At 52.6% G+C, this 24,968-nt stretch overlaps 2 protein-coding genes and 1 non-coding gene across 3 annotated transcripts; all 3 read left to right on the forward strand.

Moving 5' to 3' along the window:
- Positions 1-3,718: 3,718 nt before the first annotated feature.
- On the forward strand, positions 3,719-7,284 carry RPL18A (ribosomal protein L18a). Its single transcript, XM_010995107.3, has 5 exons — positions 3,719-3,829; positions 5,139-5,318; positions 5,937-6,066; positions 6,818-6,927; positions 7,139-7,284. Exons 1-5 carry the CDS (start codon positions 3,812-3,814, stop codon positions 7,229-7,231), a joined length of 531 nt encoding a protein of 176 aa, XP_010993409.1. The 5' UTR covers positions 3,719-3,811; the 3' UTR covers positions 7,232-7,284.
- LOC116148553 (small nucleolar RNA SNORA68) lies at positions 6,514-6,646 on the forward strand. The gene has a single exon (XR_004132081.1). It is a non-coding gene; the product is annotated as a small nucleolar RNA SNORA68 (small nucleolar RNA).
- Positions 7,285-12,677: 5,393 nt separating the features above from the next.
- SLC5A5 (solute carrier family 5 member 5) lies at positions 12,678-24,323 on the forward strand. The gene is made up of 15 exons (XM_010995108.3): positions 12,678-13,558; positions 14,418-14,483; positions 14,834-14,885; positions 15,069-15,136; positions 15,974-16,128; positions 16,566-16,706; positions 16,789-16,918; positions 17,803-17,891; positions 18,612-18,724; positions 18,799-18,869; positions 19,257-19,343; positions 19,426-19,619; positions 21,505-21,629; positions 22,376-22,491; positions 23,620-24,323. Exons 1-15 carry the CDS (start codon positions 13,202-13,204, stop codon positions 23,782-23,784), a joined length of 1,929 nt encoding a protein of 642 aa, XP_010993410.3. The 5' UTR covers positions 12,678-13,201; the 3' UTR covers positions 23,785-24,323.
- The last annotated feature ends 645 nt before the right edge of the window (positions 24,324-24,968 follow it).

The following is a 24,968-nucleotide window of genomic DNA, read 5'->3' on the forward strand; positions in this document are numbered from 1 at the left end:
CAGGAGCAGGACTTCGACCAGCTGAGCCCTAGAAGGATGGAGGTGCCAGTAGCAGAGATGCGGAAGGAAGTGAGCAGGATAGGGGAGCTCCAATGGTGACAGCCAAGATAGCCCAGGAAGGGCAGCCTGGTGCTAGTGATTGAGGTGCGGCAGAGACACAGGATTAACAAACTGGATCCCAGAGCCTATATAACCAGGAAGTTGTCTGCACCTGATTGGTAATAAAACAGAGACAGAGGGACGCCCAGCTTAAAACCCGGGTCCAGGACCAGCTTATTGGCTCAGATTCCTTTGTGGCCAGAGGTCGGGGCAGCCCAGAGGGGTGCACAGGGGAGTGAGAGGGTGGGTCAGGGGTGCCCCGGGGTCCACAGCAGCACTTGCCAGGCAGGGCCAAAACGTCAAAAAAAAAAAAAAAAAAAGAGAGAGAGAGAGAAATAAAACCTTTAAACAAACATTAGGCAGGACACGAACACACACACACGTGTGTTTGTCCCTCCTCTCTAGCTGCTGGGGTCACCCTGACCCAGGCTTTGGAGATAGAAGCGCCAGGCCTCAAGGCCAGGGCTCTGTCTGCGAGAGAGGAGAAATTCCCCTTCTCTGGACCCCCTCTTGCCCTTGGAGGACTCAATTTGTGCCCCAGGCTCCAGGACCGCTTTCCACTGCTTGTTTCCTCCTCGTATCCTGGGGACACTAGATCCCTGAGCAGTGAGTTCATGAACAGACGGAGAGGCACAGACGGAGAGGCGCAGCCAGCAATGGCAGAACCTCTGCCACCGCAGTCCAAACAATTATACACCATTTAAACCTCCCAACAATCCTACAAGCTGGGGACTACTATTAGCCTCGTTTTACAGATGAGGAAACTGAGGCCCAGAGCCGTGATGCGCCAGGAAACCATCTCATCGATGGGATTTAAACCTGTTTCTGCCCCACTCTTTTGTCCCGGCTATTGGCTTCCGCCCGGCAAAGGCTAACAGGGGCTCTGCCGCCACCTAGTGGACACTCACGGCAGCGCCATTCGGATGGGGTTGCCTCTTGCCCGGTAGTCAGCGCAGGGAGGAGGCCAGAGCCAGGGCTTGCAGGCGTGATGCCCTGACCGCCCTTCTTCCATCATGTTCCTCTCCCACCAAGTCTCCGGATTTTCCGCCAGGATGGCGGTGGACACTAACCAATCTCCTCCCGTGTGGGGTTCATGACTTCAGCACAGAAGGACCCCAGATTCCAACACACGTGAAAAATTAAAGACTGCAGGTAAAGGTAATTCTGTAATTATCAAAAACAGCGTACATGCATATTTCTTCTCCTTTTGTCTCTTAGCTGATTTTAAGAAGCAGTTGTATAAAGATATATATTAGGGGAGGGAATAGCTCAGTGGTAGAGCGGGTGCTAAACTTGCACATGGTCTTGGGTTCAATCTCCAGGATCTCCACGTAAATAAATCAATCAAACCTAATTCCACCCCCCCCCCAAATTTTTTTCAAATTCAGGATTAAAAAAACACTAAAAATATATATTAATTTTATTTGGGGGCCTGTCACATGTAGAAATGTAATATATTTGACAATAATAGCATAAAGGAAACGAGAGGAACAAAGCTGTATTGGAATCAGGAAATGACAGCAGGTAGTGACTCTAATCAACAAAAACAAAGGAAGAGAACCAGAAATTCGAAAGGAGAAAATGACTATAACAAGTCTATAAATATATACTTGCCCTCTTTTATTTTCTCAGATTCCTTAACAGGCATAGAATTGTATGGAGTAATAATTATAACAATGCATCATTTGTTTTGTAACATATGTATATGTACTATGTATAACAATAATAATAATAATAGGACAAAAGGGGAAGAGGAAATGAGCTATATAGCACTATTTCTATATCTCATTAAAACTAAGGCAGCATAAATCCCAGAAGATTCTAAGCTGAGATGTAAGCAGTAAGCTCTAGAGCAACCACTACAGAAATAACTCAAAAATATAGTGAAAAAAATCATTAAAGGAATTAAAACGTTACATTAGGAAATAGTCACTTCAAGTAAGCCAGAAAGAGAAAGAAAAATACCATATGATATCGCTCCTATTTGGAATCTAAAAAAAGGGAAAAGACACTAATGAACTCATCTACAAAACAGAAACGACTCACAGACATAGTAAACAATCTTATGGTTAGGGGAAGGGGGTGGGAAGGGGTAAACTGAGAGTTCAAGATTTGCAAATATTAACTACATAGAAAGTAGATGAAAAAACAAATTTCTTCTGTATAGCACAGGGAACTATATTCAATATCTTGTAATAATCTATAATGAAAAATAATATGAAAACGAATATATGTATGTATATGTATGACTGAAAAGTTATGCTGTACACCAGAAATTGACACATTGTAAACTGACTATATATTTCAATTAAAAAGTTGAAAAGAAAAACAAACTAGGGGAAGATATGAATGAACCTTAAAAACGTTATGCTAAGTGAAAGAAGCCAATCACAAAAGATCTCATTTTGTATGATTCCAATTATGTAAAATGTCTAGAATTGGGAAATCCATAGAGGCAGGAAGTAGATTCTTAGTTGCCTAGGGCTGGGATGGCAGAGTTTTGAATGGCAAGTGACTGTAAAGGGTAAGGGGTTTCTGTGGGAGATAACGGAAATGTTCTAAAGTTTATGGTAATGTTGCACAACTGTGCATATAATATAATATATATGTGTGTGTGTGTGTATGTATATATGTGTGTATATATATATGAATGTGTCTGTGAATGTAAAAAATATTGTAGTAAAAACCACTGAATTTAAATGGATGAATTGTATGGTATGTGAAGTCTATCTCAATTAAGCTGTTATTAATTTAATTTAAAAAAGAAAGATTCTAATTGGGCTTAGTTGTCACCTCCTCCAAGAGCCCTCCTTCCTAAAATAAACCCTCCAATTTATCCCCTTTCCTCTTCGTTTCTCTTCACAGCCTGACATAGTGAGTTCTTTCCTTTTCCACCCTCGGTCTCCCCTCCAGGAGAGCCTCTTTTTGCCCAAGCAAATTGCTGAGCCCGAAGGCCCTCAAAGGTGGGGCTGCACCTCGATCAGTTCTAGCACCACCCTCCCTGCCCCGGTCAGACGCTGCGCCAGGATCTGTCCTGGAAGCAAGCAGGGGTTTGAATCTGCTACTTTGAAACACAAACCAGACCTCCTCCCAATAATCACAATAATAACTAGCATTCCATTGTTTAATGAATGTTAATGCTTGTTAATTGTTGATTGTTCTGTGCCTGACGTTTCACACGGGTTATTTTATCTGATTATTGCAACATTTCTAGGAGAAAAACACTAGTATTTCCATTTTACAGATGAGAATTCTCAGGTCCGTGGCTCGAGAGCTCCGGGGTGAAAAGAGACCCGGAGTGGGAGGAAGTGCCGCGATGTCCCCATAAACATCGCGATTACCCAAGGTCTGGTTCTATATACAGAAGCATCACGGGGATGAGGAACACTCGTGGAACTTGCCACCGAGACTTCTTGGGCAGCTCCCGGCTTGCCGCGCGCGCTGACGCTCCCTTACGTTCGCGGTGTAATAGACGGGTCTAGCCGCGCTGCTTCTTGGGAGTTGTAGTCTCGCCGCGAAGAGAGGCGGGGCTGTGAGAGGTTGGCGGATCCGAAGCCAATGAAAAAGCAGTTCTTATTGAGCGCTAGGCCGAGGAGCCAATAGACTGGCGCCCTCGAAGGGGAGGGACTTCCGTCAACGAAATCAAGGTGAGCGGCTGCGCGAGGGCCGCTACTTCCTTTTCGTGGGTGGCGGCGAGTGCGGATAGAGCGCTATGAAGGCTTCGGGCACAGTAAGGCGAGCGCGGTGGACCAGGGAGTCGGGGAACGGGACGCAGACCGAATCGGGGGCCGCGGGAGGAGGCATGGGACACGTTGGGAGTGCGCGCTCCTGGCTAGGCCCCGCGCGCCGCCGCCCCCAGTGGCCGCCAATATGGCGGCCACCGCGGGAGCCGCGTGGGGAGGCCGGTGCATGGCCCGGGTGGGCTCGGGGACGGCGGGGATCGGGCAGGCTGAGTCTCCTTTCCAAGGGAAGGGACAAGGTGCTCGGCGTTGAAACACGCGCTCAGGGACCTCATTGAGCTTCCGAGCCTCAGTTTCTCCATTGACAAAGTGGACGTGGTTGGGGGGATGGGGCGGGCAAGCAGTAGTACTTGGTTCTCGCGTGACTGTGAGAAGTAGAAGAAAAGTTTAAGTCCGAGCTGACATGGGGAGTGCAAGCCTTTTCGCTGTGGCAAGTGCTAGGCAAAATTAGAGGGCACTATGAAAGAGCAGGCCCTGGGGAGAAGCAGTACGGTTGGATCATTTTCAGTTTTCCAGTGCGTTTCCACGCTTGAAAAGAGTCCGATCGCATCGGTCCCTTCCCGAGTGGGTAGTCCATGAGGCCGATAAGTCAAATGAGGTGGAAGTAGGAAGCTAGATTGTGATATTTGGGACCGTTTTCTTTCGGTATTAGAATGATGACGAGTCATTTGTGGAAGTGGCTCCTTTCTGTAATATCACAGGATTTAGATTTGGCAAACATCTGCCGCTTTGCATCTGTGTTAACAGGGAGCTTCTACTTGGGAGTCCAAACCCTTGAACTGCAGCTGGGGAAACTGAGGCAGCTGCGAGTCACGACAGCAGTGCAGGGAGCCCAAGGCTGGGGAGGGAACTGGACTTTTGTCCTGGTTCTGCCAGGAGTTGGCTATGAGATCTCAGGCTGCTCACTATCTCTGAGATCCTGGATGAAAGAGGATTTTAGCAAGATGTGAGCTGCAGAGATATTGTGGGGGAAGGAGGCAGCTTGGCTGTTCAGTTCTGGCCAGTATAAAGGGAGAGGAAGGGAAGGGAATTTCACAACTGCACCCAGTTTTCCTCAGCCAGGGCAAAGGGCACACAGGCACCTTGGTTAATCATCCTTCCCTTATTCTTTTTAATGGGGAAGGTTTGGACAGTGGTGTGACCCACAGTCACCGAGATTTCACATGGAGGCCCTGGAGTCCGGGGATGTTCCCTCTTCATCCCCGATCCAGTTGTCAACAAGCTTGAGAAAGGGAGTGGGGTGCGTCTCCATGGTTGGCTCTGGGTGCTGGTCCCACCTCACCCCTATTTCTGTTGCAGCTGCGAGAGTACAAGGTGGTGGGGCGCTGCCTGCCCACCCCCAAATGCCGCACACCGCCTCTCTATCGCATGCGAATCTTTGCGCCTAATCACGTTGTTGCCAAGTCCCGTTTCTGGTACTTTGTGTCTCAGCTGAAAAAAATGAAGAAGTCTTCCGGGGAGATTGTCTACTGTGGACAGGTATGGGGTGTCAGGCTGAGTGGGGCTTGGAGTGGATTTACACCTTCCCATGGGGCATCAGTCACCCCTCAGAGTTACCAGACTTTACAACCCCTGGTCCTGTTCCCATCTGGTGGTCAGGCCCTAGGTCAGGATGGAATGGGTGCCTCAGTGCCCTTTCACTGCGGAGAAAGCCCAAGGCCCAGGGAAGGTGCGCTGGGACACCTTGGCTGAGACTATCACCTTCCCTGGGCCTCATCTATAAAGTGAGGAGAGGTGCTGTCACCTGGGCACATTTGCTGTGATGGGTGCTGGACTCTGCACCGTCGGGCTCCAGTGGGTGGCAGCTGGTTTTCAGCCCAGGTGATCCCAGGAGAGGTGGGTTAGGGAGGAATTTGGAGCTGTGTTGGTCCAGGCCTGGACTGCTCTGTACCCCCTGCTGTTGCCATGGGAATTTCCCTTGGACAGCAGATTCCCTTCAGTTGCCTGAAGGGGCAGGGACTGAGAATCAGGCATAAGAGAGGCCGGGGAGGAGGGGTTGGCAGTTCTGGGCTGTTCTTTGAGGCAGAGGTTCGGGGATGACAGGGGCCAAATTGAAGCCCCTTGCTGCTCTCACCTCAGCCAGTCGTTCCTTGGCAGGTGTTCGAGAAATCTCCCCTGCGGGTGAAGAACTTCGGCATCTGGCTGCGCTATGACTCCCGCAGCGGCACCCACAACATGTACCGGGAGTACCGGGACCTGACCACAGCAGGCGCCGTCACTCAATGCTGTAAGCCACCAGGGCTCCACAGCCCGGTCCCTCCTTTAGACTCACATGGCAGGGCCCTGTGGCTCAGTCTGACTGCTTTCCTGCCAGACTGAGGCAGGACAGATGCAAGAGGCTTCTGGGGCATAGGTGGGAGTCCCAGGGACGGTGACCTGGGATACAGGGGAGGTGTTTGCTTAGTGGGCGGGCAGAGTGGAAAGGGTGCTCTAAGCACACCTTTTTCTGGAACTGGGCAGCAAGTAGACTTGGGGGATTGGAGGGTGGGACCTTGAGTCATCCTCAAACGGGTTCACCCACCACCTCTGTATCTGGAACCCTCCTCTTGAGGTCCACCCCTTGTATAGAATGCAGCTCCCACCCAGAACCTAGTCCAGCCCGTATCCAGTGTTGGGACCTGGTGTTAGTGGCCCCAGGTGCTCCCAGGGAGGGTCACCTGCTGGGACCAGAACCCAAGCACCTAAACCCAAGAACTGCTGTTTCTCGTGGCAGCGGTTTAAACAGAGGTGCTAACAGCAAGTGGATCTCGTCGCCTTTGGGGGGCTGCAGCTGTGCCCCTCAAAGTGAATTTGGAGGTTCTACATCGCTGGTAGCCAGTGCCTGCTGGGACCATATGCTGTGGCCACCCAGTCCCCAAGTCACTGCTGCCACCTTATCCCCTCTCCCGGCACCCCCCTCAAGCACTTGATCAGAGAAGGTTTGGGAAGTGCCGCATCTCAGGAGTACCCATTCACCTGCCCCCTCCCATTCCCTGCAGACCGAGACATGGGCGCCCGGCACCGCGCCCGGGCCCACTCCATCCAAATCATGAAGGTGGAGGAGATTGCAGCCAGCAAGTGCCGCCGACCAGCGGTCAAGCAGTTCCACGTGAGTGCCTTGGGGGCCCTGCTGAGTGGGCTGGGCTGAGGGGGCTTCCCTGGAACACCGAGCTGGCCTGGCTACTCCCCCAGCCTTAGAAGTTGCTGGAAGGTACCTGGTTTGACGCAGGAGCCCAGTGGGGGGTGGCCACACCTCAGTGGTCCCTGGAAGACCATGTTGAGAGCTTTCAGCCCCCCTCACCTGCCTCTCCTCATCACAGGACTCCAAGATCAAGTTCCCGCTGCCCCACCGGGTCCTGCGTCGCCAGCACAAGCCACGCTTCACCACCAAGAGGCCCAACACCTTCTTTTAGGTGCAGGGCCTTCCTGTCCCCCTTCTGCCCAAATAAACTCTTTGGGGAAACCAGGTGCTCAGACACACTTGTTTTCTTTGCACGCCCTGCAGAACTCTAAAGGACGCAGCCAAGCTGTGAGTTCTCTGCTCTGGGAGGGGTCCTCCTTAAGTGGAGCCCGAACACTGGATTCTCCAGAAGGGGAGCCCTAGGAATAGCAAATGCCCTCCCCGGCCTCCTCCCCCAGCTCTCTGGCTCATTCACTGCCATCAGGCACCCCTCTACTATGAGCTCCAGGGTGTGCTGTAGGCACAGGTTTGGCCCCCAGATCTGTCTCACCTACCTTGTTAGACACTGTCCTCATCTCCCTGCATTTCTGCAGTGGTGAGATGACAGCTGGATTCTGAAGGGAATTGGGTTGATTCATTCCTCCTGGGGTCTGCGCCTACCCCCAGCCTACAACCCTGGTCAGGATCCTCAGAGCAGACGCGCGGGGGCACCCAAGAGGGCCATGGGCCTGCTCTGCTGCACTTGTTTCCCCTTCACCAGCTGGGGGCCCCTTGAATGAATGACACTGTCCTAATCCTGCCCAAGGAGGCAAAGGTCTCACAGTGGGCATCTGTCTCCAGCAAACTGCTTGAGGCCTGGGGAATTCCAGGCTTGAAGTTAATCCCACCCTGCGGGTAGTAACCACCCAGGAGGCTGAGGCCCAGCTGAGAGCTCAGATGGCTTGAGTGTGTCCTTGGTGTTTCACTTTGGGCAGCCCCAGCCCTTTGGACCTTGGTGTCTTACTCAGAAGGTCGAGGTATCAATCATTTACTGTTAACAAGTCTTGGGGAGTCACCACTGTGCAGGCAGTGGAGACAAGGTCAGTGAGGACCTGCCTTGTTTTCCAAAGAGCCATGGGTTGGGAAGAAGCTGAAACACAAAAGGGTAGTGTGGGGGAGCAGCCTGACCTGGAGGGTCCTGAGCAAGGGCACAGCCTCCCCTCCCCAGCCTGTGGGGCTAGTTGGCATGATGAGCCCGGGTGATTTCCAGAAAACCAGTTCACTCCAGACCCCATCTGTTGGAGAGATGCCCAGATACCTGGGGCAGGGCTCACATGCAGCTAGCTGTTCTCACAGGAAAGACCGTGGGTTCTTTCTGGCTGCTTTGTCCGCTGTTCCAGTACCCTTGGCTCTTCCCACCTCCTGGCCTTTGCACTTGATGAGGGCTCTGCCTAGATTGGTCTCCACAGATCGCTGTACTGGCCTCACTGAGGTTTGTAAGCCACATGTCTGCTCATGTTTATTGATTGGATTTCTGTCACCAGCCTGTCAGGACCACATGTGACACTGTCTCCAGGAAGAGTTCAGTGTGTGTGTGACCCAGAAAAGGGTAATGGGTAGCCCTCTTCCTATATCTGCACCACGTTGGGTAATGACAGTAGAGTCCTGGGCCTGGCATTGCCGGGTCAAGTTTTTGATGTTAACTCTGCCAAGATGCCTTCCATGGATGTATTGAATCACTCAACACCGTTTAAGAAGGGGGCATATTTTTCTCCAGCCTTAACACCATGAGTTAGCAAGCTCGTGATTGAAAAAAACCTTGGGACTTGATTTTGCTTTGCCTTCTGTGGAGGAGGCATTTGGCCGTGATATAAAGTTTTTCACATGAAAAGTAAAATGAACGTGAACCGTGTCTACTGGGCTGCTGGGTTTGTTTTTTGTTACAGCTCATGTATGTGGGGCAAAAAGCCTGAAAAAATATTTCCCCATATATGTTGCAAATACTTTTTCTCAGGATACTTTTTGATGTTTAAGTATATTTTCAGGAGCCAGGCCAAATTTTTCTTGATGTTTGCCTAGTCAGTTTAATCTTGTGATTTCTGGCAGAAACTCCTAGTTGCCCCCAAATAATCATCTCCTTCCTCAGTAATAGGGATCTCCATTTCTAGATGCCACCCAGAAAAGTTTCTCAGCCCCCCTTTCAGTTAGGTATGACCATGTGATATTAGCAGTAGTGACATGTGCTATTTCCAGGAACTACCATTGGGGCTAGAATATAGGCATGATAGCTGGCACTTCAGCAGCTGTCTTTGGCCATGAACTTATACCCAAGAGCAAAAAGGTGGGAGGAGCTTGAATGCCTGACCCTGTGTCTGCATGAGTAGAACTTGAGAAGTAAACACCAGTCATTTCTAGGCTACGATCTAAAACTGTCACTCATCGCCTGGAGGTGGGCCTTGATGCCTGTGCTGAGGCAAGTCTCTGCCCTCTCAGCCTTACTTTCTTCCTGTGTAGGGTGGGATTGGTGATCCCCTAGGTCTGGGGGCAGGGGTGGGGAAGGCTTCAGATGAGCTATAGGTCGAGAGGCCAGGAGTCTTGCGAGAGAATGCACTGCCTGGAAGGTGGAAGGCCAGGGCTCCACAAAGGCTCCCCATGCACCCCCATCCCCACCTTGAAGCCACCAAGACTTCATCCTTGTTACAGCCTGAGAACCAGCTGGAATGGCTTTGTCCCAACCAGCTGGGGGACAGGGTCAATCTTGTTACTGAGGAGACTAAACCAAATAATGAGTGAGTCCCCGGCTCACTAACATAAGCCTATTCAGCCGGCCACCCTTCCATCTACTCATAACTATCCACAGACACCCACCTGGTAATTCCTTACAAACCTTGCTTAGAGCAGCCACTGGGACGCTGGCTGGAGGTGAGAATCATTTAACTGAGCCCTCAATCTCTGGCAGGATTGGAGGTGCCAGGACCAACCAGAGCAAGGGCCTGGAGCTAGGAGGAAATGGGCCCTTCCCTGTGGGGCCTGTGTGGCGGGATCAGCCAGTTGGATCACAGAGTCCCCACTGGTCAGCTGGGGCCCAGAGAGCAACAGGCCCTTTCCTGGGCTCACAGCCAGCCCAAGGATGATGAGGGCAGGAATCTGGAACCTGCGAAGCCCGGTAGACCCTGCCCACCTCCTCAGGTACAGAGGCGCTCCCAGGTCCTGTCCCTGGGCTTGTCCTTGTGCCACATGTCAGGGCCCGGGCATGGCTGGGAGCCCTGGGGGAGAGCCGCCCCTCCCTGACCCACCCTGCACCTTACTCTTGAATCAGGACCATGGGAGCAAGGGCAAGTACTAAGGCAAGGCAAGTTGAGTGGGGGCCCCAGAGACCCATACTAGATCCTGAAACCCAGAGAAACTCAGAATCATGGGATCAGAATCTCCAGATTTGGAACCAGGGAATCTCAGTGACAGCCACCCATAGTAAAAGTGGTTTGCTTTTACTGAATGCAGGATTAGATGTTCAAGGACAGTTACCCAGCAGATCATGCTGGAGCTAGAGTAGCTCACAACCTCTTATCTCTGACCCCTCCAGGGCGATGTGGGGATGCTGGGGATGCCCAGGCAGCAGATACCCACCCAGTACTCTGACATTTCTGCCCCTTCTTAGACTTCTTAGACATTTCTGCCCCTGCTGGGCCTTCAGGGATCACCCTGCTCCTCTTCCCCCATCAGTGGAGGGTCCTGGGGTCCTGCCTGCCTTCCTCCCATTCCATAATCATACAGTCAAGGAAGGTGGGACTGCTTCTTCCTCCCTGCTCCCCACCACCTTCCACCTCCACCTCTCAAGTCTCCCAACTCGACCTCCTCTCACGTCCGGGAAGTCCAGAACATGTTCTAAATCCATGCATTTCTCATTGGGTTCCTCATTTGCTCCGAACTCTCCAATCCCCCCTTCTCACCCCCACAACGCCCTCAGAATAAAATCCAGACCCCTCATCGAGGCTTAAAGTCCTTTGTGACCCTCTCTGTCCTGTTCCTTCCCACCGCATGGCCCTCCCACCTCTCGCCAAGCCTTTCTCATTCTCTGCCTGCTGATCCCTTCCCTGAGTCCCCACATAAGGTGACCCCCTCCGGACCATCTCCTGTCATCCATCAGCTTCTGAAATGGATATTCATCTGCTGGCTTTGTCAGAGCCTTGAGCCCTTGTGCAGGGTGGGTCCATCTGGATCCTGCTGTGTTCCTAGTGCCGGGTGCAGGCCCCTGCACACAGTAGGTGCTTAATGAACGGGACTCAGCCCAAGTGTCAGTCTGCAGCCTGGACCCTCCTTCCACCAGTGTAGAAGAGAGCAGCTGTCAGGGGACGGATCCCCCTACCACCCCTGCCAGAGGAGACAGCCGGCTACGCCTGCACTCACATCAATTTGCATGTATTTGCATATTTGCTACGGTTTGCTGGGAAAACTCCCGGATTTCCCCTTTTTCACAAAGATTTTCCAGAAGGATGCAGCAAGGAGGTGGAAGGAGGAAGAACTCGGTGTCCTCCCCACCCTCCTGACGCTGGCGTTGGGTGCATGCCAGCAGGCAATAGGTGCCCATGTGGAGCTGTGGTATCGCAGCCCCAAGGAAGAGCAGACCGGCCCTGGACCCGTGCACAGAGAGGGAGAGAGAAAAGACAGTCCCGGGCGACACAGGAGGAAGCCTGGAGCCTGGCAGATGTTGGACCCAGCTTGGATGGCACGTGTAGGCAAAAGGCGGCCACCAGGGGGCGGCAGAAGCTGGGGAGGGTTTAGGTACCCTAGCATTCAACCCAGTGGATTCTTAGATTCTTCCCGCTTGTGGAGGAGGGAACCCAGATTTATTTACTTGTGGGGGGAGGCAATCAGGTTTATTGAGGAGGTACTGGGGATTGAACCCAGGACCTCATGCATGCTGAGCATGCATCCTACCATTTGAGCTATACCCTCCCCGCTGAGGGAACCGAGCTTTTGAAGGTTGAGTCAGGACTCAAACCCAGAGGTCAGAGCCTCCAGAGTCCAAAGTCCCTGTGGGTCCAGCAGCAAAGGGCCCCAAGATGACAGTGGCTGGGTTTCTTGATGACATGACCCCAAACAAGAGACTTCCCCTTCCCATGTGCCTCAGTCTCTCATTTGTGGGATAGGGACATTGCAGTCTCTCCACTTATTCGGGTTTATGGCCACTGACAGCCCCTCCCCCGTGATTTCCATGATACACTTAATACCTGGCTTTGGGTAGACGCTAAATGCATGTTTGGTAATGGAACCAACAAATGAATGGATGAAGAAATGAGTGAACTCTGTGCCAGGCTCCTGTTATGCAGATTCAGTTTATTTCTCTGAAGCAAGGGCTATTTTATCCCCATTTACAGATGAGGAAACTGAGGCCCAGAGAGAAGCAGTCTTCCTCAAATTTGTATGCCCTCAGAACCCCATTGCCTCCCATTCAGCTTAGCCTGAGGGTGGGGTTTGGTGATGCCCTCCCCTTGAGCTCTAGAGAAAGGTAGTGGGTCAAGGTGCCTATTGGAGGAGGGCCTCAAGTGGAGCAAACTTTTCTTATGAGACACTGCAACCTTGAAAGTAAACCCCAGTCCTGTGTGTCAGTGAGCTCCCAGTAACTCAAGATACAAACAGTGGGGATTTGAATGCTGAAGCAAGGGGAGCATTTGGGATCCTCCCCCCAATCCCCAACAGTCACCAACGTGTCCTGTCCCAGTATCTCTGACCCAGTCCAGGGCGGAAAGGGTGCGGGTCCTGCCCGCCCCCAAGTCTAGGGGCGGAGTTTCGCTGACCCCGGAGCCCGATAAATCCTCAGCCCGCCGCCGTCAGCTGTCCCTTTTAGCCCCACCAAGACCTCCAGCAGTCAGCGCTGACAATATCGCCCAGGAAGAGGGACAGACGGCTGGGTGGTGGATACTCGGCCGCCCTGGGCAGCCGGACCGAGTGGGAGGCCAGGTGGACGGACAGAAAGACGGCGGAAACAGACGTGAAAACGAAGAGGACGGCAGGGAGGCAGACGACCCCAGAGAGGATCAACAGAGTCCTTGCCCAGCCCACCGGGGACCAAAAGGGACCCGAGTGCGGTCTCGCTGCGGAGGCTGAGCATCCTCCCACCTCCGTGCAGTCCTGCCTTCTCGGCCGCTGCCAACTTCCCTCACCGGGGCTCTCGGGTGGCTGGAAGGGTCGAGGACTTGCCTGGTCCCTGCACCTGCACCTCATGGCCGGCGTCAAGGCAGGGGTGCGGGCCACGTTCGGAGCCTGGGACTACGGAGTCTTCGCCCTCATGCTGCTGGTGTCCACCGGCATCGGGCTGTGGGTCGGGCTAGCGCGAGGCGGGCAGCGCAGCGCCGAGGAGTTCTTCACCGGGGGCCGGCGCCTGACGGCCCTGCCCGTCGGCCTCTCGCTGGCCGCCAGCTTCATGTCGGCAGTACAGGTGCTGGGAGTGCCAGCCGAGGCCTATCGCTACGGCCTCAAGTTCCTCTGGATGTGCCTGGGACAGCTGCTTAACTCTCTGCTCACTGCTCTGTTCTTCCTGCCGGTCTTCTACCGCCTGGGCCTCACCAGCACCTACCAGGTACCGGGCAGAGGCCAGGAGGCAGGATCTGGCTGGTTGGGAATGCAGGGAGGCGGCGCGGGAGGCCCTGGGGCTTTGAACTGCTGTGCAACGGCCGCAGGTCGGCTCCTTGGTGCTTTAATGGAGAGCCCCCAGGCAGAGAGGTGGGGAGGGTTCTGGGAAGAAGCCCCAGGCAGTGGGGCCAGGGGAAGGAAGGAGGAAGCGGAGCCTGCGTCCAGGTTCTCTTCTGTGGAAGCTCGCTCAGGGCGGAGCCACGGGCGCGCTCACATGTGGACACCTGCCCCCAACAAGCCTGGGCTTGCGTACGCCAGAGTGTTCGCCGGGCGGCGGGCCCCGAATTCTAAATCCGACATCCCAGCTTCCTCCTACCTGCAGCGAAGGGCTGACTCTTGGCTCAGGCTTCCCAAATGCCAAACCGTGCTAATTACAGGACTTACCCCGCAGGGCAGTGGGCAAAGTGATTAAAATCGTGGCCAGTGTACAGTAGGCGGCCAATTACAGTTGGCCACAGGCACTTGTCTGTATCATGCGCAAGTAGATTCAGAGCGGTGGCAGCCCCGGGGGATGATCAGACACTAGTGCGGGGGGCGGGGAGAGAATGTGTGCAAACTTGGTGGCTCAGTCCTCCAGGGCACACGCCATATGCACAGGTGCGGAGATGGCGCATATGCACAAGTGTGTGCAAATAGGTGGAAGTGTGTGCGTTTGGCAGGATCCCCCGCGGGCAAGAGTGCAGAGAGCACAGTTGGCCTCTCGAGGGAGGGCAGAAGCCAAGAGGGCGGGTGAAGGACCCCAGAGGCCTCGGGCCCCTGGGTAGGGCCTGTCTAGGTAACCACCAGCCCTCGGCTCCTTCTCGCAGTACCTGGAGCTGCGCTTCAGCCGCGCTGTGCGGCTCTGCGGGACCCTGCAGTATCTGGTGGCTACAGTGAGTGGTCTCGGCCCTGTCCTCGCCTGCAGGGTCCAGCTCAGGTCCCTTCTTGGTCGATCCCGCCCACAGCCCTCCCTCTTCGCTCGCGACCCTGCCCCGTGCGTCCCTCCCAACCCTGCAAGGCCCTGCCTAGGCCCCGCCCACAATTATTCTCGCCCGCCTCTTGGAGACCCCATCTACAAATTTGGCCCGCAGGCCTCTCCCATACGCCCGTCTTAATCCCGCCCCGACCCTACAAGCCCCCGCCCCCACCAATCTCCTCCCTCCATCTCCTAATTCCCTCTTCGCCCAGGTGCCCTTCCCCCCACCCCAGCCCCGACTCACCTGCCCCTGCCCTTTACCTGCAGACCCTGTACACCGGCATCGTGATCTACGCTCCCGCTCTCATCCTGAACCAAGGTTTGACTGAGGGGAGGGTGACCGAAAGAGGCAAAGCCTTAGAGACTGAACTAGGGGAGGGGAGAGTAGTGGCCCTAGGAGAGACTTGGGAGGGAAGGATCCTCCCTGAAAAAGGAGGGCCCAAGACGGCAGAGGCCACGTTTACACCCTGCCCAGCGGCTTAATTGGGGTCTCCTTACACAGTGACCGGGCTGGACATCTGGGCGTCGCTCCTGTCCACCGGAGCCATCTGCACCTTCTACACTACTGTGGTGAATGTCCCTTTACCCCCACCCAATGGGGGGCTCCCTGCCCACTGAGTGGGAGAGACCCTTGGCTGGCCCATCCACTCCCTACCTTCCCTTCCTTCCAAGGAATCCTGTTTCCCAGCTGGGCCTGTTTCCTCATCTTTATTATGAAAGGTGATTTGAAAGGCTTATTGCTGAGAGTCTAAGTATAAGCTAGCTTCAGTCATGGCTGGATCCAGGAGCTACAACAGCATCCTCTGGGTCCCTCTCCCATCTCTAGGGGTCCCACAGCTCCAGGTTTCCATCCCCTCTGGCTTTCTTCCAGCAGAAAGTGAGTTCCTACTTCAGGATGGGCAGGCTAAAGTCCCAGAAGGGCTTTGACTGACTCTGGTATTCTGTGCAGGATGAGCCCTCCACAGAAGTTTGAGGGGCTAGGATGTTCTGATCGGCTATTCCTGGAGCTGGGAGTAGGGTTAACCTCACATGAATGACCTGGGAGGGGGGAAGGGGCTTCTCCACAGGAAAATCCAAGAGCTGCCAAGGGAAAGCAAAGACATGAAGGCTGGATGGGTAAAAACAGCAGCAAATAATAACAATAGCAGTAATAATTATAATAGTGTCAGCCATAACTCACTGAATACTTGTATGTGCCAGATGCTGTTCCAGATATATTTCTTGTGTTAATTGGTTTAGTTCTCACAATGATACCCTGAGGAAGGTACTGTTATTAATCCCATTTTACAGATGAGGAAACAGGCAGACGGGCATTGGTCCTGGCCACTACTCGAGGCCAGACCAGGTCAACACCAGCCAAGCCCCCTATCTGACACCCTATCTCCTGTTCTCTGTCACATCTTGCAGGGTGGCATGAAGGCTGTGATCTGGACTGACGTGTTTCAGGTCTTAGTGATGCTGACTGGTTTCTGGGTCATCCTGGTCCGCGGGACTATGCTCATGGGTGGGCCTGAGCAAGTGCTCGAGCTTGCCAAGAACAATTCCCGGATCAACCCGATGGAGTGAGTGAACATGTAGAGGGGGATACTGTGAAACGAGGGAGCCGACATCTCTCTGACCTGAGAGAAGCCAGCCAATGCCTTCTGCTCCAGGAAGCCCTCCCAGACTCCCCACAGACAGAGCCCTTTCTCTCTCTGTACTCCCCTAGCCCCCATCCCTCCAGCTGGCCCAGACTACTGCAGCACCCCACCCCCTAGCCCAGAAAGCTCTCTGAGGTCCCAGGTGGGCACAAAAAAAAATATTTTTGAATGCATATATGGATTGCTCAATAAACGAATAAATGACTCTTTAATCTGGCAAACCCCTATTTACACTTCAGAACCCACCCCAAATGGTCCCTTTAAGGTCCATAACATCCAGAATGGCCACTGGGGGCACTTTGGGAAGGTCAAGTCAGTATGGCATACCCACATGGCTAACGTGCCCTGTCCTCATCCAGCTTTGACCTGGACCCAAGGAGCCGCTACACATTCTGGACTTTTGTTGTGGGTGGCACATTGGTGTGGCTCTCAATGTATGGCGTGAACCAAGCACAGGTGCAGCGCTATGTAGCCTGTCGCACAGAGAAGCAGGCCAAGCTGTGAGTATTTAGGAGGAACAGGGTGGGCACCTCTGGGATGTGCTACCCTCCTCCCCACCCTGAGGCCAACTCTCCCCTGCAGGGCCCTGCTCGTCAACCAGCTGGGCCTGTTCCTGATTGTGTTCAGCGCTGCTGCCTGTGGTATCGTCATGTTCACACTCTATATTGACTGTGACCCTCTCCTCGCGGGGCGTATCTCCGCCCCAGATCAGGTGAGTCTGGTCCAGGCCCCTAGGCCTCTCCTATCTACCCACCCCTACGCTGAATCTCTGTGTGGATGAGTCTCTGGGGGGTAAGGCTGGAAGAGCATTCCTAGCAGAGAGACAGCCTGTGCAAAGGTCCAGAGGCAGGAAAGAGCTTGGCTCAGAGAAGGATCTGGGAGGAATGGGGAAGATGAGTCTGGAAGGTGATGGGAAGCCATGGGAGCAGGGGAAGTTCATTTCAGATCTGGAGTCAGAGACTCCCTGAGGGATATCTAGGAGGAGATGGGACCATGATCCAGCATAAAACAATGACATGAACAATAATGACCAGCTTTCATGTCCCAAGTGCCTACTCTGTGCCTCATGCTGTTCCCTTCATGAGCAGTTAGTTTCCCACCAAATTCTTCAACATGGGAAGAGGCCAAGACTGACATGGCCTTCAATTTACAGATGAAGACACTGAGGCTGGAGGTTGGGGTAAAGCAATTGCCTGGGGTCTGCAGCCAAGTCAGGGGCAGCACCAGGGCCAGGACCCATGCCTGGGTCACACACTGGCTGGAACTCTAATAATGGGGTTCAGAGTTGGCCAAGGCTGCAAGACCATCCCATCTGATCCTATTCTGGGGTCAGATCCCTGCCTGCCTGACTTCAAGCAAGGACTGCAGCTCTTTGGCCTCGCTGTCTTCATCAGGAAAGTGAAGATGTCACAGGACCCTGCCTCACTCAGATCTCAGGGCTCTTGGCATGGGTCCACAAAGTCAATCAGCAAACACTCAGTGCCCACTGTGAGCCTGGTCTGGACTGGGTACCAGGGACATGCAGTGTGAGTCTAGACAGAAGCCCCTGCCCTTGGGGTCCTGCTGTCCTGGAGTTTGACCTCCGATTCCCCCCAGTACATGCCCCTGCTGGTGCTGGATATCTTCAAGGACCTGCCTGGAGTCCCTGGGCTCTTTCTGGCCTGTGCCTACAGCGGCACCCTCAGGTGAGTGGCCCTGTTTGCTCACCTGGCCACATCTGAGACCGTGGGGCCTCCTTGTCCCTAACAGCCACCCCACTGTGGGATGGAATGTCCTGGGGGTGTCCACCATTTCCTGCTCAGTCCTCAGTGGGTGGGCTTTGGCAGCGGGCACACCCTGGGCATAAGGACCCCAGTGCTGGGGATCTTCACCTTCTTATCGCCCGACAGGGCCACACCTGACTCCTTTCCCATCCTTCTTTCTGTCCTTCCTCCCCCAAACAAATGTTTCTTGAGCATCTGTGTGACAGGTACTGCTGTTTTAAATCCTGGAGCACAACCATGAGCAAGTGGTCCCCAACTCCTGCTCTCAGGGGCCTCCCATTCAGCTGGTTTCGAATCTTCCGTGACTTCTGGCCACATCCCTGCTGCTGCTGTGACCAGAGTCCCATGCAGCTGTTCTCCCCATTATTGCTCTGTAATGAGAACTTGTGTCATTCATGTCCTTGGTCATGGGTGTCCTTGTTCCCATGGTGGTGTCTCAGGTCTGTGGGCGGAATGGGAGGGTGGACATCTCCACTCTTGAGGGATTCTGTCACCTGTGCCTCTGCTCTTGGGCTGGGTGGGGTCCTGGCAAATCAGATGGTGTGGGCAGCTGAGGGCCTCACCCAGCGGGTGGGCCCCAAGGGGGTGTCACCCATCCCTTGATGTGGCCTGAGAACACCTCTCCCCCATTTGTGCCTCCAGCACCGCATCCACCAGCATCAATGCCATGGCTGCTGTCACTGTGGAAGACCTCATCAAACCTCGGCTGCCAAATCTGTCCCCCCGGAGACTCGTAATCATCTCCAAGGGGCTCTGTGAGTAGGTAGGACCAGGGTGGGGGACCAGGGCTGCCTCTCCATGCTGACCGTGCCATCCCCATCCGCTACAGCACTCATCTATGGCTCCGCCTGTCTCACCGTGGCGGCTCTGTCCTCCCTGCTGGGGGGCGGCGTCCTCCAGGTGAGACCCCTTCCCGCACCCCACCCCAGTCTCCCCGAGAGGTGGGGCATCGTCCGTGTCGAACTGAGGCTTAGAGAGGGTTTTACAGGTCGGTGGCAGAACTGAGTTCTGACTGACGCCACCACCTGGCTGGAAACTGGAGAGCTGGGAGGTGTGGGTGGTGGCCTGGGGGCAAGAAGGTCCTCCTCCTGGCCTAGAGGTGAGACCAGATTTGTCAGGAAAGAGGATCATCTTTGGGAGAATGACAAGGACAAGGAATCCCCTCCCCTTTAGGGAAATAGAGGTACCGACGGGTGGAATTCCTCAGGTCTTGCTTTCCCAGCGGGTAAACAGGCCAGAAAAGTAGGACGGCTCTGTCCTCAGACCCACCCTCACCCATTCTCCCAGGGCTCCTTCACCGTCATGGGAGTCATCAGCGGTCCCCTCCTCGGAGCCTTCATGCTGGGAATGTTCTTCCCCTCCTGCAATACGCCAGTGAGTCGGGGTGGGCGGGGCGGGGGGCTGGGAGTGCGCGCGGCTTAGCCTCGCGCTCCGCTGACTCTGGGTCCGCCCGCAGGGCGTCCTGTCCGGGCTGGCGGTGGGCTTGGCACTGTCGCTGTGGGTGGCCGTGGGCGCCACTCTGTACCCGCCGAGCGCGCAGTCCATGGGAGTCCTGCCGTCATCGGCCGCCGGCTGTGCTGTGCCGTCAGCCAATGCCTCTGGCTTCCTGGACCCACTTCTCGCCGCCAACGCCTCCAGCAGGGCTTCCAGGTAAGCTGGCAGGTCTGAGGGGGAGGCGTGGCCAGAGCAGGTGTGGACTGGGACGGACCCTTGAACAGAGTCCCAGTTGAGAAGTAGGAGCGAAGCTTGGGAAAAGGTGAGGGAAGGGCATTCCCAGCGTAGGGAAGGTAAAGTGCAAAGGCTCTGAGACCAGTGTCTCTCGTTTAGCGCTTCTCAACTATGGTGAGGTTGGGGTGGATTTAATGGGAGGAGAAAAGATAAGAGATGAGGTCCAGCCAGAGGAATCAGATTCTTTTCTTTTAAAATTGAGATGGGGTGGGGGTGGAGGGAGTATAGCTCAGTAGTAGAATGATGCCTAGTGCCTAGCATGCAGGAGGTCCTGGGTTCAATCCCCCAGCACCTCTGTTAAATATAAATAAACCTAATTCCTACCACCCCCAAAAAAAGAAAAAAAAGAAATTGCAATGTAGTGTGCAGAACATAAAATTAGCCTTTTAAAAGTGGCTTTTCGTATATTCACCAGGTTATGCAACCATCACCACTAACTCAAAGAAATTTTCATTACCTCAAAACAAAAACAAAAACAAAAACAAAAAACCCTGTACCCTTTATCAGTCACTTCCCATTTCCACCTCCCTCTAGCCCCTGGCAACCACTAACCCACTTCCTGTTACTATGAATTTGCCTATTCTGGACATTTCATATAAATGAAATTGTACAATATATGGCCTGTCATGTCAGGGTCCCTTCACTCAGCATGGTGTTTGTAAGGTTCATCCACATTGTAGTGTGTGTCAGTGCTTCATTCCTTGTTATGGCTGAGTGAGATTCCACTGTATGTTGGACCAAGTCTTGCTTACCCTTCATCAGCTGATGAACATTTGGGTTGTTTCCACTTTTTGGCAACTGCGAATAGTGCTGCTATGAACATTTGTGTATGAGTGTTGGTGTGGACATTTGTTTTTATTTCTCTTGGTATATACCCAGGAGTGAAATTGCTGAATCATATGGTAATTCTATGTTTAACTTTTTGGGGAACCACCCGACTGTTTTCCACAGTGGCTGCATAATTTTACATTTCCACCAGCCATCTATGAAGGTTCCAATTTCTCCACATCCTCACCAATACTTGTGCTTTCCCCTTTTTTAAAATCTAGCCATCCTATTGGGTATGAAGTGATATCCCATTGTGGTTTTTCTTTCTTTCTTTCTTTTTTTTCTTGGACATTGTGGTTTTGATTTGCATTTGCCTAATGACTAATGATGTTGATCATGTTTTCATGTGCTTGTTGGTCATATTTATATCTTCTTTGGAGAAATGTCTACCCAAATCCCTTGCTCATTTTTAAATTGGGCCACTTGTCTTTTTATTGTTTAGTTGTAATTTACATATTCTTTACTTCTTCATATATTCATCATATGAGATCCTTATCAGATGTATGATTTGCAAATATTTTCTCCCATTCTGTGGGTTGTCTTTTCATTCTGTTGATAGTGTCCTTTGATACACAAGTTTTCGATTTTGATGAAGTCCAGTTTATCTATGTTTCCTTTGATTGCTTGTGCTTTTGCTGTCATATCTAAGAAATGGTTACCAAATTCAAGGTCATAAAGATTCACAGCTATGGTTTCTTCTTAGAGGTTAATTTGGCTTGTTTCTGAGGGCAATAGGGATTCATGGAGGTTGATGAGCAGGAGTAGGAGGTGATCTGAGTTATGTTTTAGTAATTCTCCCTCTGCTTGTGTGTAGGGGATGCCTGAGGGTGTTGGTAGAATAGCAAGAGGGAAGAATTGGCTACTGTGCATGTCCAGGTGAGCGATAATGGACAACTGAGCTGGGCCATGGGAGGAGACAGAAAGAAACAAATGTATTGGGAGTAGATTTTGGACTTATGCTCATCTCTCCCACCCCTAGCCTTGAAATGGATCCTGATCAATCCACCTTAGCTGACAGCTTCTACGCCATTTCCTACCTCTATTATGGTGCCCTGGGCACACTGAGCACCGTGTTAGGTGGAGCCCTCATCAGCTGCCTGACAGGTAAGGAGGGGGTGTGGCCTCCTAGAGGTCACCCTGTCCATCCCTCTGCCTCTAGGACCCACTAGGCAGGGAGAGGAGGAAGGACCCTTCTGTCAGCCAAGTGGCCGCTGTGTGCTGGATGCATTTGCACCCTTTTTGCTGTGTCGCCTTCAAGACAGCCCTGCACCTCACAGGACTTGTCCTATTTTGCAAAGGCAGAAACTGAGGCATCCCTTATTCACCTCTCTAGTCCCTCTCCCTGTCCCCAAAGATTAAGTCCTTGCTAGAGGATGTGAGGTTGGGCCAGGAGACGCTGTCCCTGGTGCTGAAATATCTTCTCATCAGGCCCGTGGCAACTCGGCACCCCTCCAGGAATTCTGAATCCCGTGGAGAAGTGAAAAGAGAACAAGAGAAATAGTGATAACAGTACCTGTTCTCACTTCCTGAGACTCAGACTTTACATTCACCAGGCTTTTATTGAGTCCTTCTCTGTGTTGGGCACTGTCCTAGATGCTGGGGTCGGAGCAGTGAACAGAACCACATGCTGAACCCTCCTGTTTATCCACTGTTGTTGTATTCCAATCCTTCACTGTATAGATGAGGAAACTGAAGCCCAGAGAGGGGCAGAGACTTGCCAGTGTCCCCACTGGGTCACTATTGGATCTGAGATTGGAACCCACCAGAGCTCTCCCTTCCCCTCCAGAGGGTCTGGTCTCCAGTTCCCACCACCCCTTACTAAATGACCCCATTTTCTCTCTGCCTCTCAGGCCCCACCAAGCGCAGTGCTCTGGGTCCCGGTCTGCTTTGGTGGGACCTCATGCAGCAGACAGCATCGGTGGCCCCCAAGGAAGAAGTGGCTACCCTGGATGATAGTTTGATGAAGGTCAGTCTCAGGGCTGGGCTCCCAGAGCAGGGGGAGGGGCAGTGAAGTGGCTTCAGGTGCTCTGGTGTGGCCATAACTCAGGGAACTGACATGGTGAGTCACCATCTTTGTCTTTCTCAACCTCTCATTACCTGCAGTGGAAAGTGTCTGTTGGGAGCTAGCACATCTTCAACACTTTCTTTTATCCCCTTTAACAAAGACTGAGCAGACTTTCGTACTATTCATTTTCATTGTATCTGCTTTTACAATTACTTCCAATCTATGGCAAGTGAAACTGGTCTGCCTTTCGGTTATTGATTTTAAAAAGTCTCTCCTGAAAATAAAATTACTTCATGCAAAAGTGAGTCAATGTAGAGACAATCTTACAAAAGAAACACGACAGGGGGTAGACCAACGTTGGCCAAAGCCATGTGGTTGCAATGTGAATGCCCTGAGATTGGGAAACACTGTCCCTGGGAAGCTGGATGGAGGCCTGCCCCTGCTTTGGATTCCTTGTTTCATTCCTTTATTTATTAAGCACTTGCTGTGTACCTAGCCCTGGTCTGGTCTGGGGTCCAAGCCCACTGTCTAGCAGGAGCAGAAGAAAGGTAAACTGAGAAAGGAGTAGCATCTCAGCAGGTGGTGAGTATTAGGAAGAAAATAAAATAGGATACTATACTGTGATGGAGGTGGCCCCTTGGAAGAAGTGACATTAATAGAGCCTGGAATGAGAAAGAGCCAGCCATTCTTGGTGGAGGGCACAGCAGGTGCAAAGGCCCTGAGTCCAGAACAAGCTTAACAGGGGGAGGGCTAGGGAGGGAAGTATTTTAAAGCTTCCTCCAGTTGCTGTGGGGAAATATTTATTTTCTTAAAGCAGAACAGGCAGAGTCAGAGAGAGGAGGCAGGCTGGCATCCATGGAAGTATTGATGCTGGACTATAGGAGACATGGGCATAGGAGACAAAAAGTGGGATGGAGGTTTTGGAGTCAGAGGGGACAGAACTGGCCTATGCACTGGACAAGGGGATATTGTGCAACTCTGCTCAGGTTCTGTCCTCCCAGACCCTCTATCCCTATCTGGATGACATCTGAGCTGACACAGAGCAGAAATGGGTTCCCTGATAGGGTCATTCTCCTCTCTTCCCTCCAGGGTGCTGAGGCACTGCCCCCCAGAGGCAAGAGCCCTCCTAACTTCCTGCCCAATGATGAGGACCATCTGCCCTTCCTGGGGCAGAAAGAGGTGAATGGAGCCAGCTCCAGGACCCCTGACAGTGAACATGACAAAGGTTGTGACCTGCGGGAGACAGACCTCTAAGCCAATCAGGGACTAAACGTCTGGGATGGAACCTCAGGGAGGCAATCCCAGGCCATGGGCCAATGGCCGTAGGCTCCGATTGGCTGGACCACATCATATGCAAATAAGCTTGGGACTACATGCCCTTGCCCTATGGGAAGTGGTGAAGCCCTGCTTGCAGATCATTTTATCTTGCCTCCTGCTTCCAGGCAGCCCCTAGTCTTAGATGCTGCACTCCTGCCTGCTCCCCCAAAATGAGGCCAAATTTTTCTCTACCTATAAAAAAAAGATGTTGGAGTCTTCTTTGAACAACACAAGAAACCCCCAGGCCCAACATTGGGGTCTGAGAAAGACCCCAGCTCTGAACGTTGGCAATGATTTTTGAGGTCCTCGGGCCCAACCCCCTGTACCCACTTCACAGGTGGGGAAACTGAGGCCTGGAGAAGGGCATTGACTTGGCCAAGGTCACAGAGCAAACCAGAGACTCATCAAGAGTTGGACACCAGCTCTCCTTGCTTCATCCCCTCCCTGTGTTCATCCATTTGGAGGGACAGACATCACATGGCCTCTGATCTTGGCAACAAGAGGGGAGAAGGAAGGAGAAATAAGATTTTCATCCTTCCTTCTGTGCCTGGACCCTTACCCATCTTATCCATTGAGGACCGTGAACCCACTTTACAGAGGAAGAAACTGAGGCTTAGTGAGATTGCCTAAGGTCAGACAGCGAACTGGGTCAGGGCAGGGACAGGCCTAGATGCTGCATGTTGCTGAGGCTCAATTGACGACATGTCACTGGTATACAGGGTCAGATGGGCCAGGCGAGCTCATGTACCAGGACACAACTAAGCCTTGGTTGAAGACTCTATCCATGAACATCAGATAAATAGACTCTGAAGCTTGATATTCTGTCTTCTCTGAAAACATTTTGGCCATTGCCTCAGATGTCTCAGTCAGATCTGAGTGCAAATCTCTGTATACCTTGCCCCAAGCCTGCAAAGGATTAACCCGAGTATTTAAAGCATCAGAGTGAGAGGGTAGGGTATAGCTCAGTGGTAGAACATGTGCTCAGCATGCCTGAAATCCTGGGTTCAATCCCCAGTACCTCCATTAAATAATTAAGTAAAATTAATTATCTACCCCACCAAACTGTATGTATGTTTAAAAAATGATAACAATTTTTAAAACTTTAAAAAATAAAGCATCAG

The sequence above is a fragment of the Camelus dromedarius genome, chromosome 27, assembly GCF_036321535.1.
Source record: "Camelus dromedarius isolate mCamDro1 chromosome 27, mCamDro1.pat, whole genome shotgun sequence".
Taxonomy (NCBI): domain Eukaryota; kingdom Metazoa; phylum Chordata; class Mammalia; order Artiodactyla; family Camelidae; genus Camelus; species Camelus dromedarius.

Coding starts and splice junctions, on each gene's coding strand:
- RPL18A (XM_010995107.3), top strand. Junction 6,067..6,817: donor AGGCGCCGTCACTCAATGCT/GTAAGCCACCAG, acceptor CATTCCCTGCAG/ACCGAGACATGGGCGCCCGG. Junction 6,928..7,138: donor CAGCGGTCAAGCAGTTCCAC/GTGAGTGCCTTG, acceptor TCCTCATCACAG/GACTCCAAGATCAAGTTCCC.
- SLC5A5 (XM_010995108.3), top strand. CDS start 13,202: ATGGCCGGCGTCAAGGCAGGGGTGCGGGCCACGTTCGGAGCCTGGGAC. Junction 17,892..18,611: donor GCCTACAGCGGCACCCTCAG/GTGAGTGGCCCT, acceptor TTGTGCCTCCAG/CACCGCATCCACCAGCATCA. Junction 18,870..19,256: donor TGGGGGGCGGCGTCCTCCAG/GTGAGACCCCTT, acceptor CCATTCTCCCAG/GGCTCCTTCACCGTCATGGG.